The 18,494-nt window shown below is 49.9% G+C and overlaps 2 protein-coding genes across 2 annotated transcripts in view; one reads left to right on the forward strand and one right to left on the reverse strand.

Moving 5' to 3' along the window:
* Positions 1-7,804, forward strand: thoc6 (THO complex 6). Its single transcript, XM_023957182.2, has 13 exons — positions 1-159; positions 941-1,032; positions 1,110-1,174; positions 1,278-1,381; positions 1,452-1,489; positions 3,841-3,889; positions 3,969-4,040; positions 4,102-4,204; positions 4,277-4,326; positions 4,417-4,479; positions 7,271-7,381; positions 7,448-7,576; positions 7,677-7,804. Exons 1-13 carry the CDS (start codon positions 22-24, stop codon positions 7,755-7,757), a joined length of 1,095 nt encoding a protein of 364 aa, XP_023812950.1. The 5' UTR covers positions 1-21; the 3' UTR covers positions 7,758-7,804.
* LOC101157112 (uncharacterized) overlaps positions 7,702-18,494 on the reverse strand; it is a 22,987-nt gene continuing 12,194 nt past the window's right edge. Inside the window, exons 2-9 of the mRNA XM_023957183.2 lie at positions 9,833-9,926; positions 9,682-9,733; positions 9,377-9,400; positions 9,092-9,256; positions 8,727-8,944; positions 8,496-8,670; positions 8,237-8,300; positions 7,702-8,172 (exon numbers count right to left, since the gene is read on the reverse strand). Of these exons, the coding sequence (XP_023812951.2) occupies positions 7,923-8,172; positions 8,237-8,300; positions 8,496-8,670; positions 8,727-8,944; positions 9,092-9,256; positions 9,377-9,400; positions 9,682-9,733; positions 9,833-9,926 (1,042 nt within the window). The 3' untranslated portion in view covers positions 7,702-7,922. The remainder of the gene's footprint in view (positions 8,173-8,236; positions 8,301-8,495; positions 8,671-8,726; positions 8,945-9,091; positions 9,257-9,376; positions 9,401-9,681; positions 9,734-9,832; positions 9,927-18,494) is intronic.

Genomic DNA, 18,494 nt, shown 5'->3' on the forward strand with positions numbered 1-18,494 from the left:
CACACCACTACAACTCCCAGCATGCCGTGCGTTCCTGTGACGTCATATTCTCGAGCCAGAGGTTTTCGCGCCTTGTGCGCCGCTAGGTTTATTGTCTGGAAGTTCAGTGTTGTTCGGTTCTGGGGGTTCCAGGTCGGCGGCAGGATGGGACCGGTCGAGGTGAGTTACCCGAACACGGACTCGGTTCGCGCGCACAGAATCCCGGTGTCACTTTTATCGAACCGAGCCTGAAGTCCGTCCACGGAGGAGGAGACTCAGACAGACGGCTTCATCATCCGAACCCCGCTCAGGTTCCGTTTCCGCTGGCGAATAAACCGTAAAGGAATACGGAGCCACAGAACCACAAAGTCCAATACCTGATCCAGAACCTTCATTCTGAACAGAACATCAGTAAAAACATTTGGTAGAAAAACCGCAGCGACTTCAGCCAAACGCAGCAAACTGATATTAATGGAGGCTTTATTTATGACACATCCCCTGGGGGGGAGGGGGGGGGGGTGTTACATCATGCTTCACGGTACACGCGTCCCGGTAAAGCGCTAATTAACTGGAGAGAAATTCAGGTTCGAGTCCCACTCAGGCTTCCTCGTCCATAGTATAACATGTTTATAAAGCTCCATATGGCTGTGATGGTCATGAACATCATAACCAACAATAATCCACCGACAGTCACCTTAGAACGAGCTGAATGACCAGACATGCAATCTAATGAATACATTTGTACATCAAATAACTCGGCTGATATTAGCGCTTTACCGTCTTTGTGGACCAGAAACCAGGATGTAAACATTTTACGCTAAAACTCAGTGACGGCTGGCCGGACCGCACTTCACCAGACCACGGTCTGGTTCCGATTCAATGTGACTGAGAAAAGAACCAAAGTTCTGGATGAGTAGCTGCTGTTCTGGATGTTCTAACCGGACTCTGGTTCCGCCCCCAGCTGCTCCACATGTCCGTCTTCTCTCAGAGCTTCTCTCCCTGCGGACGCTTCCTGGCGGCCGGGAACAACTACGGGGAGATCGGCCTGTTCAGGTGAGCGAAACGAGCGCCGCCGTGCACGGGCGGGCGGGCGCGCACGGCGGCGCTCTCAGCTGTGTCTCCGTCTCCAGTTTGTCAGCAGCTCTCAGCCCAGATGCCGGTGCCGCCAGCCTCAAACCGGTCCTGACATTCACAGGTGAGTCCGTCCGGCTGGACCGGGTCCAGGAGAAGGTTCTTCCGGTGATCGTGGTCCGGGTCCGGCAGAAGGTTCTAGTTGAACGTTGGGTCTCGTCCTGCAGCTCACGAGGGTCCAGTCTTCAGCCTTCTGTCGGCGGACGGCGTCCTGCTGAGTGCTGGAAACGGCGAGGTCAGCGCCTGGAGCTGGACCGAGCTCAGCAAGAAGGTGAGGCTCCTCGGAACCAGAACCCCAGTCCTCCTGGACCTCCAGGTGACCTCCTGCCCTTTGTCCTCAGAGCGTAAAGCCCCTGTGGAGCAAGAGACCCACTTACAGGTGAGAACACGCACACACAGACACACACAGACACACAAAGAGACGCACACACAGACGCACACGAAGAGACGCACACACAGACACACACAGACACACACAGAGACGCACACACACATAGACACACACACACAGACGCACACAAAGAGACGCACACACAGACGCACACACACAGACGCACACACACAGACGCACACAAAGAGACGCACACACAGACGCACACACACAGACGCACACAAAGAGACGCACACACAGACGCACACACAGACGCACACACAGACGCACACACAGACGCACACAGAGACGCACACAGAGACGCACACAGAGACGCACACAGAGACGCACACAGAGACGCACACACAGACGCACACACAGACGCACACACAGACGCACACACACAGACGCACCCACACAGACGCACACAAAGAGACGCACACAAAGAGACGCACACACAGACGCACACACAGACGCACACACACAGACGCACACACAGACGCACACAGAGACGCACACAGAGACGCACACAGAGACGCACACAGAGACGCACACAGAGACGCACCCACACAGACGCACCCACACAGACGCACCCACACAGACGCACACACACAGACGCACACACAGACGCACCCACACAGACGCACACACACAGACGCACACAGAGACGCACCCACACAGACGCACCCACACAGAGACGCACCCACACAGACGCACACACAGACGCACACACAGAGACGCACACACAGAGACGCACACACAGAGACGCACACACAGAGACGCACACAGAGACGCACACAGAGACGCACACAGAGACGCACACAGAGACGCACACACACAGACGCACACACAGACGCACACACAGACACACAGACGCACACACACAGACGCACACACACAGACGCGCACACAGACGCACACACAGACGCACACACAGACGCACACACACACAGACGCACACACACACAGACGCACACACACAGACGCACACACACAGACGCACACACACAGACGCACACACACAGACGCACACATAGACGCACACACAGACGCGCACACACAGACGCACACACACAGATGCACACACAGAGACGCACACCCAGACGCACACCCAGACGCACACACAGACGCACATACACAGACGCACATACAGACGCGCACACACAGACGCGCACACACAGACGCGCACACACAGACGCGCACACACAGACGCGCACACACAGACGCGCACACACAGACGCACACATAGACGCACACATAGACGCACACACAGACCCACACACAGACGCACACACACAGACGCACACACACAGACGCACACCCAGACGCACACCCAGACGCACACACACAGACGCACACACAGACGCGCACACACAGACGCGCACACACAGACGCGCACACACAGACGCACACACACAGACGCACACACACAGACGCACACACACAGACGCACACACAGACGCACACACAGACGCACATACACAGACGCACATACACAGACGCACATACACAGACGCACACACAGACGCACACACGCAGACGCACACACACAGACGCACACACACAGACGCACACATAGACGCACACATAGACGCACACACAGACGCACACACAGACGCACACACACAGACGCACACACACAGACGCACACCCAGACGCACACCCAGACGCACATACACAGACGCACACACCGACGCAAACACAGACACACACACACAGAGGCACACACACAGACGCACACACAGACGCGCACACACAGACGCGCACCCACAGACGCGCACACACAGACGCGCACAAAGAGACGCACACACACAGACGCACACACAGACGCACACACACACGCACACACAGACGCGCACAGACGCGCACACACAGACGCACACACACAGACGCACACACACAGACGCACACACAGACGCACACACAGACGCACACACAGACGCACACACACAGACGCACACACACAGACGCACACACACAGACGCACACACACAGACGCACACACAGACGCACACACACAGACGCACACACACAGACGCACACACACAGACGCACACACACAGACGCACACACAGACGCACACACACAGACGCACACACACAGACGCACACACACAGACGCACACACACAGACGCACACACACAGACGCACACAAAGAGACGCACACACAGACGCACACACAGACGCACACACACACAGACGCACACACACACAGACGCACACACACACGCACACACAGACGCGTACACACAGACGCGTACACACAGACGCACACACACAGACGCACACACACAGACGCACACACACAGACGCACACAAACAGACGCACACCTGCACAACCACCCGTGTTGTTCCTGCAGCTCCAGTCTGGAGATCCCAGAGATCAACGCCATGGCGTTCAACCCACGGGTGAGACGCACGCCACTACACGCACGTGCACATGCTGATGTACACACTCACACCAAGCATTCCGCGTGTGTGTCATCAGGACAACAGTCTGGCGCTGGGGGGCGGAGACAACAACATTCACGTCTTGGACCTGGAACATGGCGTCTTTAAGGTGCGTTCGAGTGCTGTGTGTTCGTGGCAGAGCTCCATCTTCCTCACCTGTGTTTCTGTAGGCGGTCCTTCACGGACACACGGATTACGTGCACTGCTTGTGCATGAGAGAGCGGGAGGCGGAGCTTCTGTCGGGTGGAGAGGACGGAGTGGTGAGGATGTGGGGTGAGTGACAGCTGCCGTCTTTGAGCTTCATCCTTTAGTGACGATGATGATGATGATGATGACGCTCTGCAGACAGCAGGACCGGGCGGTGCGTTCACTGCCTGGAGGTCCACAAGTACGAGGTGAGGTCTGGGGGGTTGGCGGGGGGAGGGGGGGGGGCTCGGATCCATCAGGCTGACGGACGGGTTCTGATCCTCGTGCACGTCTTTCAGGTGTGCGCACGGCCCCAGCACGGAAAATGGATCAGCTGCCTGACCACCGACTCTGACTGGATGGTAAGAAGATTGGAGGCGTTCGGGTCACTGGGAACGTTTCCCAGCCCTTCCTCACCGAGGAGTCTCCCTCTGTCAGGAGTCTTCCTCAGTCAGGAGTCTTCCTCAGTCAGGAGTCTTCCTCAGTCAGGAGTCTTCCTCACCGAGGAGTCTTCCTCAGTCAGGAGTCTTCCTCAGTCAGGAGTCTTCCTCACCGAGGAGTCTTCCTCTGTCAGGAGTCTTCCTCTGTCAGGAGTCTTCCTCTGTCAGGAGTCTTCCTCTGTCAGGAGTCTTCCTCAGTCAGGAGTCTTCCTCAGTCAGGAGTCTTCCTCAGTCAGGAGTCTTCCTCTGTCAGGAGTCTTCCTCTGTCAGGAGTCTTCCTCTGTCAGGAGTCTTCCTCAGTCAGGAGTCTTCCTCACCGAGGAGTCTTCCTCAGTCAGGAGTCTTCCTCAGTCAGGAGTCTTCCTCAGTCAGGAGTCTTCCTCACCGAGGAGTCTTCCTCAGTCAGGAGTCTTCCTCACCGAGGAGTCTTCCTCTGTCAGGAGTCTTCCTCTGTCAGGAGTCTTCCTCTGTCAGGAGTCTTCCTCTGTCAGGAGTCTTCCTCTGTCAGGAGTCTTCCTCAGTCAGGAGTCTTCCTCTGTCAGGAGTCTTCCTCAGTCAGAGGTTCTGAGGTTGTTCTGTTGTTCACCTGCCAGCTTGGTCGCCACAGCCAATCAGCAGTCAGATCAGCACAGGTGGTCAGGCAGAGTCCTTCAGGTCACAACCCCGTGTTCTACCTGGGCTGGGGACCGGCACAGGGAGACCGCTACCTTGGTAGGCAGTAGTGTGAAGCAAGTTGACCGTTAAAAAATCATTTAAAAACGGATAAATCAATAATCGATATCGGACGATACCATCGATTGAGGTACTGCAGGTTTATGTTACTAGAAGATAAAACCGACCAATCACAGCAGACGACACACGTGTGATGTCATCAACACAGAATAGTCCATCATTCCAGTCCAATGTGTGGACAGACTGTGAATAAAGTCATGTGACCATCCAGTGTCTAGAATGTTCTAAGAATGTTCCCTTTGGATTCTTTGGATGTGGAAAAACAACAGTGGTGAACTTTAGGAAACTAACATGTGAATGGATTTGACATTCATTCTAGTTTACTTGTTGGTTTGGACACAGATTTCATTAACTTGATGATCTGGAAGAAATCCAAGAATCTGGAAAACTGTTCAGGAGCAGGAATTTCTGTCTGGAAGTTTAGATGAAGAGGATCTGGATCCACTTTAGGACAGAGGATCTGGATCCACTTTAGGTCAGAGGATCTGGATCCACTTTAGGTCAGAGGATCTGGATCCACTTTAGGTCAGAGGATCTGGATCCACGTTAGGTCAGAGGATCTGGATCCACTTTAGGACAGAGGATCTGGATCCACTTTAGGTCAGAGGATCTGGATCCACTTTAGGTCAGAGGATCTGGATCCACTTTAGGACAGAGGATCTGGATCCACTTTAGGACAGAGGATCTGGATCCACTTTAGGACAGAGGATCTGGATCCACTTTAGGTCAGAGGATCTGGATCCACTTTAGGTCAGAGGATCTGGATCCACTTTAGGACAGAGGATCTGGATCCACTTTAGGTCAGAGGATCTGGATCCACTTCAGGTCAGAGGATCTGGATCCACTTTAGGACAGAGGATCTGGATCCACTTTAGGACAGAGGATCTGGATCCACTTTAGGACAGAGGATCTGGATCCACTTTAGGACAGAGGATCTGGATCCACTTTAGGTCAGAGGATCTGGATCCACTTCAGGTCAGAGGATCTGGATCCACTTTAGGACAGAGGATCTGGATCCACTTTAGGACAGAGGATCTGGATCCACTTCAGGACAGAGGATCTGGATCTGGATCCACTTTAAGGCAGAGGATCTGGATCCACTTTAAGGCAGAGGATCTGGATCCACTTTAAGGCAGAGGATCTGGATCCACTTTAAGGCAGAGGATCTGGATCCACTTTAGGACAGAGGATCTGGATCCACTTTAGGACAGATGATCTGGATCCACTTTAGGTCAGAGGATCTGGATCCACTTTAGGACAGAGGATCTGGATCCACTTTAGGTCAGAGGATCTGGATCCACTTTAGGACAGAGGATCTGGATCCACTTTAGGTCAGAGGATCTGGACCCACTTCAGGTCAGAGGATCTGGATCCACTTTAGGACAGAGGATCTGGATCCACTTTAGGACAGAGGATCTGGATCCACTTTAGGACAGAGGATCTGGATCCACTTTAGGTCAGAGGATCTGGATCCACTTTAGGACAGAGGATCTGGATCCACTTTAGGACAGAGGATCTGGATCCAGTCGTTCAATATGAACCAAAATGGAGCAGGAATCGGATCAGGAACCACAGATGATGATCAGAATCGAATCGTTAACATATAGACCCTCGCTGCATTCAGCCCATCACGAATCCTGGGAATCAAACCCTGATTTCCTGATTGTTGGAGCCCACAGGTACTTCCTATTCTGAATGCCAGGGGGAGGAGTCAATCTCTATATACAGCCAATGGGAGCGTCCCACACCTGGTGAAACATTTTACAAAGCAGATCCAGAGAAAACAACAGATGATGTTGAGTCACACCGGCTTCAGAACCATCACAGAACCGGGTTTCAGAACCACAGACTTCACAGAAACCTTGGAGAAAAAATCTGCAGAATCTGTTCAGAGGCAGAAACTGCTGAGTCATTCAAAGTCTGAGTGAGCTTGTGTGCATGCGTCTGCATCTGCGCAGCTGAGCTGTCTGTCCTCCTGCAGGTGTGCGGGGGGGGCCCAGCTCTGTCCCTTTGGCACCTCCGCTCGCTGTCACCCACCTCCGTCTTCCCGCTGAGCGGCTGCCAGCGCCACGCCGCCTTCCACCAGGACACGGTGAGCCTCCGCCTCGCTGCAGGTGACACGCCCCTCGCGCCGACACTAACGCTCTGGTGTGTGCAGATCCTGGCGGTGGGGGAGGGGCAGTTTGTGTCTCACTGTCTGCTGGGGGGGGCAGTGAAAGCGCAGATCCCGTGCACGCCGCAGAGCCTGAACACGCTGCAGATCAACACGGGCAGCACGGAGCACAGGGTGAGGCCCTGAAGGCAGCAGTGCCCACCTGGGGGCGGGGCCCTGAAGGCAGCAGTGCCCACCTGGGGGCGGGGCTCTGACGCAGGTGTGTGTGTTGCAGGTGCTGACAGTGGGGGGGAGTAGCAGCTGCATCGACGTCTTCACAAACCCGTCCTACAGAGCCTTCTCCCTCAGCTTCTGATGCCTTCAGGAACACTCTGTACATCAATAAACTTTGATCCCAGCCTGTGTCTGTCTGATCCAGCCTCATGGGGAGGGGGGGCTAGCCCACCAGGGGGCCCGTCGGCCTCCAACCCCCCCAGTGGGAATCTTTAGGAAGCGATGAAGGTGATGTGAAGAAGACTTTTCATAAACACAAACAGGAGCGCCCCACCAAAAAGAAAGAAGTCTGTTGAGTCTCAGTCACCCAGAATGCATTGAGGCAGTGGCATGAGCGGACCACCCCAGGTGGGCGGGGCTTCAGGCGGCAGACAGGCACGCCTGCCGGACGCTCTGGGCCCAGGTGTTGAGCAGCTCCGTCACAGAGTGTTTGTCGGGCAGCTGCAGCAGTTTGGACGTCATGTTGCGGTGCACGCTCTGCAGGAAGCTGTTGGCACCTGAGGACGCACAAACGCATCACTACCAGCCTAGGCTTCCCGCCGCCGCCGCCCTCACACTCACCGTACTGCTCGCCGTCGTCGCTCCAGAGCGGGCTCTGGTCTGGATAATCCGCGGGAATGCTGAGCTGCAGAGGAGGAACGCTGGGAAAGTTCTTATCATCTGAGGAGGAACCAACAGGAGGAGGAGTCACAACCTTCATTCAGGTTCCAGTCCAGGTTCCTCCAGGGTCCCGGATCAGAACGTCAAAGCATCTGACCAGAGCAGAGTACTGTAGTAAAAGTAGGACATGGCCCCATGAACTACTACAGTTACTTCAGACATTTCAGCAGAGGGATGGATTTCCAGAACCGGGTTTTTCTGGATGGTTTAACCCTTAAAACGCCGCCAGAATCAGACGTGTGGAACTCTGATGCTGGTTCATTCTTGTCGATCTTGTTGATCATGCGGCGAAGCGGCTCGATGTACTTGGACAGCTGCTTCATGTACTGCTGGTCCTCCAGAGATGGACTCATCACAGAGCCGGGGTTACCTGGGGGGGGAGTCAGTTTACCTGCCCGACCGCGGCCATTGAGCGGTTCTGGTGCTGCTGCTGTTGCAGGTTCTGGTGCTGCTGCAGCTGCTGGTTCTGCTGCTGCTGCAGCTGCTGTTGCAGGTTCTGGTGCTGCTGCAGCTGCTGGTTCTGGTGCTGCTGCAGCTGCTGGTTCTGCTGCTGCTGCTGGAACTGCTGCTGCACCATCGTCTGCATGGGCATTTGGGCCGGCGTTGACACTGCGGACACAGAAGCGGAGGATGTGGCGCCGGCAGCTCAGAGGCAGTCACGGACGGGCTGAACGCTCAGGCACAGCATGCTGAAGCAGACACATGGCAGCTAGGGGGCGCTGTGGAGAGCAAACATCACGCAGAGGAAACACTCACTGCCTTGTGGGTTTCCAGGCACCCCTCCCATGACATGCTGGCCTATCTGCATCTGCCCCATGGGCCCCATGCCCCCCACTTGAGCCCCGGCAGGGCGAGGCCCCATTCCGATGGCGCCAGGCCCCACTCCAACCCCTGTCAGGTTAGTCAGGGCATTCATGGGATCTAGCAGAAGGTAGACGACAAACAACATTAAGCCCATCCAACATGCAGCGTCAGATCATGGCGGCGGTGACTGCAGCAGAGAGCAGAACCCATCCAGAACAGGACCGCAGGACCGCTTACCTGGACCCCCCAGGGACTTCTTATCTGTGGAAAGACAGAGGACAGGCTGAGGGTTGAAGGCATGACGTCACGTCTCACAAAGCATCCAGAACCACCACAGCGCCGTCATGAGCCTCATCACTCCAGACCTCCTCATGCTAGCAGACGGCGCCGTCTCCTCGCTCTGGAATGTCTCTGAACCTTCAGCTAAATCGGCTCGCAGCTTAGCGCTCCGGAGAACCGCTGAGAGCCTCTTTCCTCCAGCTGCGTCCTGCGTTCTGGAGCACAGCTGGACACAAACTCCCGTTTCACAGAGCAACACTTACGGATGTCTCTGAAGTGGATGATGAGCCGCGCCACCAGTGAAAGATACTCGTCCTGGAAAACAGTGGTCGGGTCAGTTCTGAGCGTGACCTGTTCAGTAACAGGAGGAGAACATGCAGGCGGAGCTCGGTCCCACCAACCAGGAAGACTCACTCTGGTCTTGGCCTTGTTGTAGACTTGGTTCTCCATGTCCGTGCCAGACTTGTGGGTCGTGGTGCCGGGTCCCGCCTTCCTCATGGCCTCGTCACTGCACACAAACACACGGTCACTCCGACCTTCACTGCTCACTGCTGCCACCCTCAGCTCATCTAGAGAATTGCACTTCAAAGAAGAACTCTTAAGCTGGTCAGAAGGTTTTCCCTTCAGGAGCCTCATGTCTGAAGCTGTGCGTCTGAACGTGACCTAAAGAGAGGCTGGAGGAGCAGTGGAGGAGGTGCAGTTCAGCAGTGTCCACAGCTTCCTTCAACAGCAGGATGTTTGCAGGAGGCACAGGGAGCTTCCTCAACAGGTGAGAGGACTGTCAGAAATGTCAGTTCTCCTTCTGTCCATCAGGGGGCAGCAGTCTAAGCACTATCCCAGGGGTCGGGAACCTTTTTGGCCAAGAGAGCCATAAACGTCACATATTTTTAAATGTAATTTCCAAAGAGCCATACAATAATGTAGTGTCCCTTTCCCACACTGAGGCACGGAGACTTAACCTTTTTTAAGGTTCTTTATTCTGGTTACTGCAGACCGCAACGAACGCCGTACAATTAATTCAGCAACTCCTGAATCTCTCCCGCCGAGACGAGAGCGCTTCTCCCAACTTTATATTCTCTCACTGCCGCATCAGCCCTCACATTTCCCTTATTCGGCCCACAGCTGAACCCCATTGGTCCAGATTATCTAACAACAGGCTGAGCGACAGAACTGAGAGCCAATCAGGATGCGTTTAATGAACTCCAGAACTTTTAACGCGGCCCAACACCCACCCAGTCCAACTCAGACCGCAACAATATGTTTAAAACTAATTATACCATGGTCCGGTTGAATACTCGATTCTGATTGGCTGCTGGGTATGCGTTAAAACCTGATAACCGCACGGTGAAAAAAGAAGTTCCGGTCGACTAGCTTAAATGATTTGTATCACTGCGCCGGCTTCTGTAAAACAACCTTTTGCTTCATCATCTGGGCAAAAACAAGCGGTTAGCGATTAACTTTCCCTCTGAATTGATGCTTTATTCAACCCATCGGGACGATCAGCATATATATATCGCTGAATCTTGACTGCAGCGGTGGTGCTGCGCGACGCGGATTATATGTTACATCGCGCCGCATCACGTAACATATAGTACGCTGTTTATGAGAAAAGTGATCCAAATCGAAAAAAAAACAAGAATTAAGGACTAAAACCTGGTTAATATGTATTGCTTTTGTAAGTGACCATGGTATAAGCGGGTTAATGGCCTTCGAAGTGTGCGGTTACTACTTTTTAACGCACGCCGTCGGTTCAGTCCAATCACTTCCGCGAAGTGAATTGCCGTCCCCAAAACTGCGCGCTCTTTCTCAGAGACGGGAGCGCGCAGTTTTAGGCACGGCAATTCACAGGTTTCCAGCTGGTACAAACTCTGTGAAATAATAGATAATAGTAACTGATAGCGCTGGCAGAGATTTGGTTCTCCAAGCACCGCCACTACTGCGCGCCTCTGGCATCGCATCGCGCCAGACAAGGACTGGTCTAATGAAAAAAAAAAAGTAAAATTAAAGATATGTCTGCGAGCCACATGTGACCATCAAAAGAGCCATAGGTTCCCGACCCCTGCACTATCCCTTCTCTCCATCCACCTCCTCTGGGGTACACAGGTGTTTGCAGGCCAGCAGAGAGAAGTGGCCTCTTCAGCAAGTCCTGGGTCTTCCATGGGGTCTCCAACAGGTGGGACTCGCCTTCTCTCGGTGACGCCCAGGAGGCATCCACACCAGATGTCTGAGCTCCCTCTACTGGGCCCCTCCCCTGAGGAAGGGTCCGTCCAGACCCCCTGCAGAGGACGCTCATGCCACCTGGTTCTTCTGGTCATGACCACAGTATCTGAGCCCCTCTGAGAAGATAGAGTCTGGAGGTTTTGAAGCCGTGACGGTTACCCGATCTGTGACCAGGACCACATTGTCTTGCAGTGGGAAAGACTTCTGCGTCTCAGCGAAAATTTGACCACATGAACAAAAAGTCTCCAAAATCTGCACACATCTTTTTATCGATGTCTGGTAACTTCTCCTGCATCAGTGACAAGCTGCTGTGGAAAGAATGTTGCGATTAGAAGTTGTAGATTTTCAACGGCGTGCATGTGGCTAGCTAGCAAAAGTGGCGTACTCTTATTACTCGCAACATTTTTAATGGAATACTGTAAAGATTTAAGGCATGGATCCATGGCTGGTACTGAACAAATTGATACATTGGATACCAATAGATAAGCAATGTGGGTGTGGTTAGCAAAAAAACCTCTGTTGTTAATTACGTTTACGTTTTCCGATTCATGTGAACCTGACGTTGATCTGTTCATTAACCCCAGGCGACCAAAACATAAAATGGTTGCTATGGAGATAAAATCAACAGAAAAGCCGCTATTTTGAAAAAAAGTGGATTTTCTATCGAACTATCACATGAACCTGTTACCAATATGATAATCTTAAGCTATGTGTTTTTCTGAGTAAATGCTAGCACCTTTAGCCACATTAGCATAACTAGCGTAGTTAGCATTATTAGCATCTTAACCCTTGTGCTATCCTAGGCACTTTAGCATTGGGATTTGGGTCATCTAGACCCACTAGACAGTGCTATGAGCCTTTTTTCTTCAATGATTTGTGATCTTCACTGGTGTCCATGGATTACATGAAATCTTTCCACCTTTATCCTCCTTTGTCATGGTAGGAGAACACCTCAATGGAAGGGGGGGTCATCTAAGGTAGCACAAGGGTTAAAGCAAAGTGGTTTTCTTTTTTTCAAACTTTATTTGTCAGCTTTTTCATCCACAGTATTCAGTTACAGTATCATTAAACTGATATTTATAGGTATAGACCAAAAATATGTAATTATACATAAACAACTAACAAAAAGAAAAAGTAGCCTCCCACCGAAGCTCTTAAGACAGATTAAGGAACACGAAAAAGAAAGGATGATTCATAACAGTCTGAACTCCTCACATCCAAGTCATCATACATCCGAGGTAAATGTCTTCACAGAGTCAATAAGGGGGTTGACTCTGTATCTGAGCTACTCCAAAGGCAGAAAGGAACTCTTTTAACCGTTGGGACGCCCAAGGAGCTTTGTCGGATTGCCAGTGGAATAAAATCAGTCTACGTGCGAGTAGAGTGGCAAATGCAATGGCATTTTCCTGGGATTTGTTTGCTTTATGTTGAGGTGTCGTGATTCCAAAAATACCAATCTGGAAGTCGGATGTCAGATCTTTTCCATAGATACAGGAGAGGACCTGAAAGATATTTCCTCAGTAATTAGGAAAGTTGGGTCTGGACCAAATCATGTGGCCCTCGGTAGCTGGTACATGTCTGCAGGCAGGATCGGCACCTGGACAAATCTTTGCTGGCCTCTCTGTTGTAAAATGATTGAATTAGACTGTGGCCAATGCAGAGCGATGAACTGTGTATGCGAGTCAGACAGGATCCCCACTCTTCTTCCAACAGATTGACTCCAATATCTTTTTCCCATCTGGTTTTAGTTTTTATAGGTTTCATATCCAGCAAAAGTTTGTAAATATCAGAAATTCTTTTCTTGCCAAAAGGATCTAATTCTAAATTTAATTAAATTCAATTCAATTTTATTTGTATAGCCCAAAATCACAACAACAGTCATCTCGATGGGCTTCGAAGTAAAACGTGAAATCAAAAGGATCACGAATACAAAGAGTTCAATAGAAAAATACTAAAATGAACTAACAAACTGACTAAGCTATACTGGCATCCCTGCCCTTAGACCCCCCTTCTCTGTTAGGAAAAACAAAAACAAAAAAACGGATTCCGGAAAAAACGAAGAAACCTCAGGGATGTCCACATGAAGGAGGGATCCTCCCCCAGGACGGACAGGTGATTTACCAGAACTCTTAGAGAAGAATTAACTTATCTAAATCTACAACTACATATATAAAAGTCCAGCAGACGAGCTTCAAACAGATGGAGTTGGGGGGGCAGTCAGGGGTGCGAGTCGAGCCGGAGACAGGAACCACAGCCAGGTGTAGGAGCAGGAGCAGAGACGAGGTACTCGGTCAGGCACAGGAGCACGGATGAACCAACTGAAAGAAGAAAGAGGGACAATACATGAATCACTGCAGCAAACAGAGGCATGGAGAACTAAATGATGAATGATGATCAAGAATAGAGGAGAGGAAGAGTAGAAGTAAAAAAAAGGAAAGAGGACAGAACCCCAGTGCACCATAGTTACCCCAGCTTCAACTTCTAGCAGCCTTTAAAACAAATAGTTATTGTTATTAAGTTTAATTTCAACACATTAACATTAAGTTAAATAATCTCTGAATACTAACTAGTCTGACAATAATCCTGTCCACAGAGGAATGTTTTCAGTCTAGCTTTGAATGTAGAAACTGAGTCGGCCTCTCTTACATGAGCTGGGAGTTTATTCCATAAAACAGGGGCTTGGTGGCTAAACGCTCTACCTCCAACCGTACTTTTACTAATTCTAGGAACCACAAGCAGTCCTGCATTTAGTGAGTGAAGTGTTCTGATTGGTTGGTAAGGGACTATGAGGTCCTTAAGATAGGACGGGGCCATTCCATGTAAGGCCTTATAGGTTAACAGGAGGATCTTGAACTTGATTCTAGAATCAACTGGGATCCAGTGAAGTGAAACTAACACAGGAGTGATGTGATCTCTTCTGCTAGTTCCTGCTAACAATCTAGCTGCTGCGTTCTGAACAAGCTGGAGACTTCTTAAGGAACTCTTAGGACACGCTGCTAACAAGGAGTTACAGTAATCCAGCCTCGACGTAACAAATGCATGGATGAGTTTTTCAGCATCACTCTTAGAAAGTAGATTTCTGATCTTAGCAATATTCCACAGGTGAAAAAAGGCAGTTCTACACGCCTGAGATATGTGAGCCTTAAAAGATAAATCCTGGTCAAGTAAAACCCCAAGGTTTCTAACTGTGGAATTGGGGGCTATACTTACACCATCCAGGGAGACTATCTGAGCAGACAGAGTATCTCTGAGGTTTTTAGGACCAAGTATAATGACCTCAGTTTTTTCTGGGTTCAAGAGGAGGTCATTAATTGTCATCCAGGTCTTGATGTCTCTGATGCAGGCGTTCAGTTTCTCTATCTGGTCATTCTGGTCAGGCTTCATGGATAAATAAAACTGCGTATCGTCGGCATAACAATGAAAATTAATGCTGTGTTTCCTGATTATGTTTCCTAGGGGTAGCATATAAAGCGTAAACAGGATGGGTCCCAAGACTGAGCCCTGTGGGACTCCATAGTTGACTCGAGTGCACTGAGAGGAATGGCCATTTACATTAACGAACTGATACCTATCGGACAGATAGGATTTAAACCACTGGAGAGTAGATCCTCTGATACCTATGTCCTGCTCTAATCTATGGAGTAAAATACTGTGGTCGATAGTGTCAAAGGCTGCACTGAGGTCCAACAGGACCAGAATAGAAAGTAGTCCCTTTTCTGAGGCCAATAACAAGTCATTAGAGACTCTAACTAGTGCAGTTTCCGTACTGTGGTGAGGTCTAAACCCCGACTGAAAGTCTTCAAAGTGGCTGTTGTCCTGTAGGTGGCAGTAAAGCTGCTTAACTACAACTCTTTCTAGGATTTTAGAAATAAAGGGCAGGTTTGATATCGGTCTATAGTTGGCCAAGATGCTAGGATCCAAACTGGGCTTTTTCAGAAGAGGTTTAACAACTGCATATTTAAAAGACTGTGGCACGTAACCCGTTTCCAGAGAGGTATTTATCATTGTTAATATGGGATCATTAATTAGGGAAAAGGTTCTTTAAAAAGTCTAGTGGGAATTGGGTCTAACAGACACGTTGAGGATTTGGACGACGTAATAATTGATGTTATTTCCGCTTCATCCACAGCAGTGAAGCAGTCTAATGTTACAGAGGTTTCTATGGATGCCTCCATTTCTACCACTTCAGCCTGTTCTGGGCTGATAATAGGAATAACTTGATTTAACTTATGTCTAATATTTGAGATTTTACTATCGAAAAATGTAAGAAAATCATCAGAGCTGAGAGAAACAGGAACATGTGGTTCTACTGAGCTCTGACTGCGAGTTAATTTAGCAATAGTGCTAAAAAGAAATCTTGGATTGTTTCCATTCTCTGATATTAAGGTTGAATAGTACTGGCTTCTAGCTCTACGCAGAGCTTTTTTATAATTTAATAGGCTATGTTTCCAGATATCCAGAGACTGCTCTGAACCGGAGCGGCGCCATTCCCTTTCCAACTTACGGGTTTCTTGTTTAAGAGAACGAGTTTCAGCGTTAAACCACGGTGCTACTCGGTTTTGTCTGACGAACTTAGGTTTCATGGGGGCAACAACATGGAGTGTACTCCTGAGGGCTTGTAAGGCAACATTAACGAACTGGTCATTTATACTAGGACTGATACTATGGGAGCTGGTCTCAGAGTATTTTCTCAGAATATCACTAAGTACTGGCTGAACTGTGTGTTTAAACTCAGACACAGAACGGTCAGTTAAGGTTCTTCTAAGCTGTTTCTTATTCACTGGGACAGAAGGATGTTCCAGTGTAAACTGGAAGGTAATCAGAAAGTGATCAGAAATGATGGGGTTAAGAGGAAGGACACTCAGCTGGCTGATCTCTATCCCATGGGTTAGAACAAGGTCCAGGGTGTGCTTATGACAGTGAGTGGGTTCATTCACACTTTGGGTGAAACCAACATCATCTAATAAAGCTGCAAAAGCCTTTCCTAGGCAGTCACTGGGGTCATCAACATGAATATTAAAATCCCCTAATATTATAGTTTGATCAGAATGTAAGACAATAGTCGATAGGAAGTCGGAAAACTCAGTTAAAAATTCTGAATATGGGCCGGGGGGGCGATAAATAATTATGAGTAAAACAGGTTTTGGAGTTTTCCTGTTTGGGTGATTTATAGACAAAATGATGCTTTCAAATGAATTATAAGCATTTTTAACTTTAGGGCTGAGAAGTAAGCTAGACTGTGATATTACTGCCAAACCACCTCCTTTCCCTGAAATCCTGGATTTCTGATAGTTAGCATAAGTGGGGGGGGGTTTCTTCATTCAATCTAACATAGTCATCCTGATGGAGCCAAGTTTCTGTTAAGGCTAGAAGACTGAGGTTGTTATCAATGATTAACTCATTGACTAAGAGGGACTTGGAGGAAATGGATCTAATGTTTAATAAACAACATTTAATGACATCATAATTCTGCTTGTGAGAACTGCTGTCTGTCACTTTAAGGTTTCTAAGACGCGCTCCTTTCATTTGTCTTACAGCACATAAGCTAAAGCTCGGACCTGCTTGACTTTCCCTGCATGGGTTTTGCAGGTGCAAAACACATATGGACTGGATGAGCGAACTCCCACAATCCCTCCAGCACCCTAGATAGGGTGTAGAGCTGGTCCACTGTTCCACGACCATGACGGAAACCGCACTGTTGTTCCTGAATCCGGGCCGCAGCTCGCTTAGACTGCCGGTATCTGTCAGCTGCCTCTGGGGTCCCGCAGGCAGGCCAGGCCTGGTAGGACTCCATCTTCAGCTTGAGGGCATCCCTTACTTCCGGTGTCCATCACCAGGTTCGGGGGTTACCGCCGCGACAGGCACCAGCGACCTTGCGACCACAGCTCCGAGCAGCAGCAGAGACAATGGAGGTGGAAAACATGGTCCACTCAGACTCAATGTCCCCAACCTCCCTCGGTACCTGTTTGAAGTTCTCCCGGATGTGGGAGTTAAAGACTTCCCTGACGGAGGGCTCAGCCAGACGTTCCCAGCAGACCCTCACAGTACGTTTGGGTCTTCCAAGTCTTTCCGTCCTCCTTCCCCGCCAGTGAATCCAACTCACCACCAGGTAGTGATCGGTGGACAGCTCCACCCCTCTCTTCACCCGAGTGTCCAAGACACAGGGCCGAAGGTCGCCTGAAACAACTACAAAGTCGATCATTGACCTCCTGCCTAGGGTGTCCTGATGCCAGAAGTGTCTCATTTTTGGAAGTGTATCATTTTTTGTCAATAAGGATGTCTGGGTTGTTCCAGATGGGTGTCATTTTGCACGGTTGAATTGATGATTTTGATATTTTAAGAAATTCCCACCAGGCTGTTAAAGTGACATTTATATTAATACTTTTGAAACAATCCTGTTTTTTAACTGTTTGGCTAATAAATGGAAGATCTGACAGGTTGATCTTTCCACATAACGCCTGTTCCAAGTCTAACCATGAGTTAGTTTCTGGATTATTTTTTAACCATTTTAAGATGTATTGTAATCTATTTGCAAGAAAGTATTTGTGGAAGTTAGGTAATTCTAATCCTCCACAGCTTTTTGCAGATTTTAAAGTTTTTAGACTAATTCTTGCAGGTTTATTGTTCCATAAAAAGCTAGATATGGATGGGTCTAATGTTTTGAACCATTTTAATGGCGGTTGTGTGGGAATCATTGAGAAGAGATAATTAACTTTGGGTAAGATTTTCATTTTTACCATTGCTACCTTGCCCATAAGGGACAGAGGCAGGTTGGTCCAGCGTGTTAGATCGTCCTGTATACTTTTCAGTAATGGGGTGTAGTTTAGCTGCACCAGTTCTGATAGTTTGGGGGAAA

This window comes from Oryzias latipes, chromosome 8 (genome assembly GCF_053564925.1).
Source record: "Oryzias latipes strain Hd-rR chromosome 8, Olatipes_Hd-rR_3.1".
In the NCBI taxonomy this organism is placed as follows: Eukaryota; Metazoa; Chordata; class Actinopteri; order Beloniformes; family Adrianichthyidae; genus Oryzias; species Oryzias latipes.

Excerpts from the sequence above, each read along its gene's own strand:
- thoc6 (XM_023957182.2), top strand. The coding sequence starts at position 22 with ATGCCGTGCGTTCCTGTGACGTCATATTCTCGAGCCAGAGGTTTTCGC. Across the intron at positions 1,033-1,109 it reads GGGGAGATCGGCCTGTTCAG|TTTGTCAGCAGCTCTCAGCC; the intron begins GTGAGCGAAACG and ends CTCCGTCTCCAG. Across the intron at positions 7,577-7,676 it reads CGGGCAGCACGGAGCACAGG|GTGCTGACAGTGGGGGGGAG; the intron begins GTGAGGCCCTGA and ends TGTGTGTTGCAG.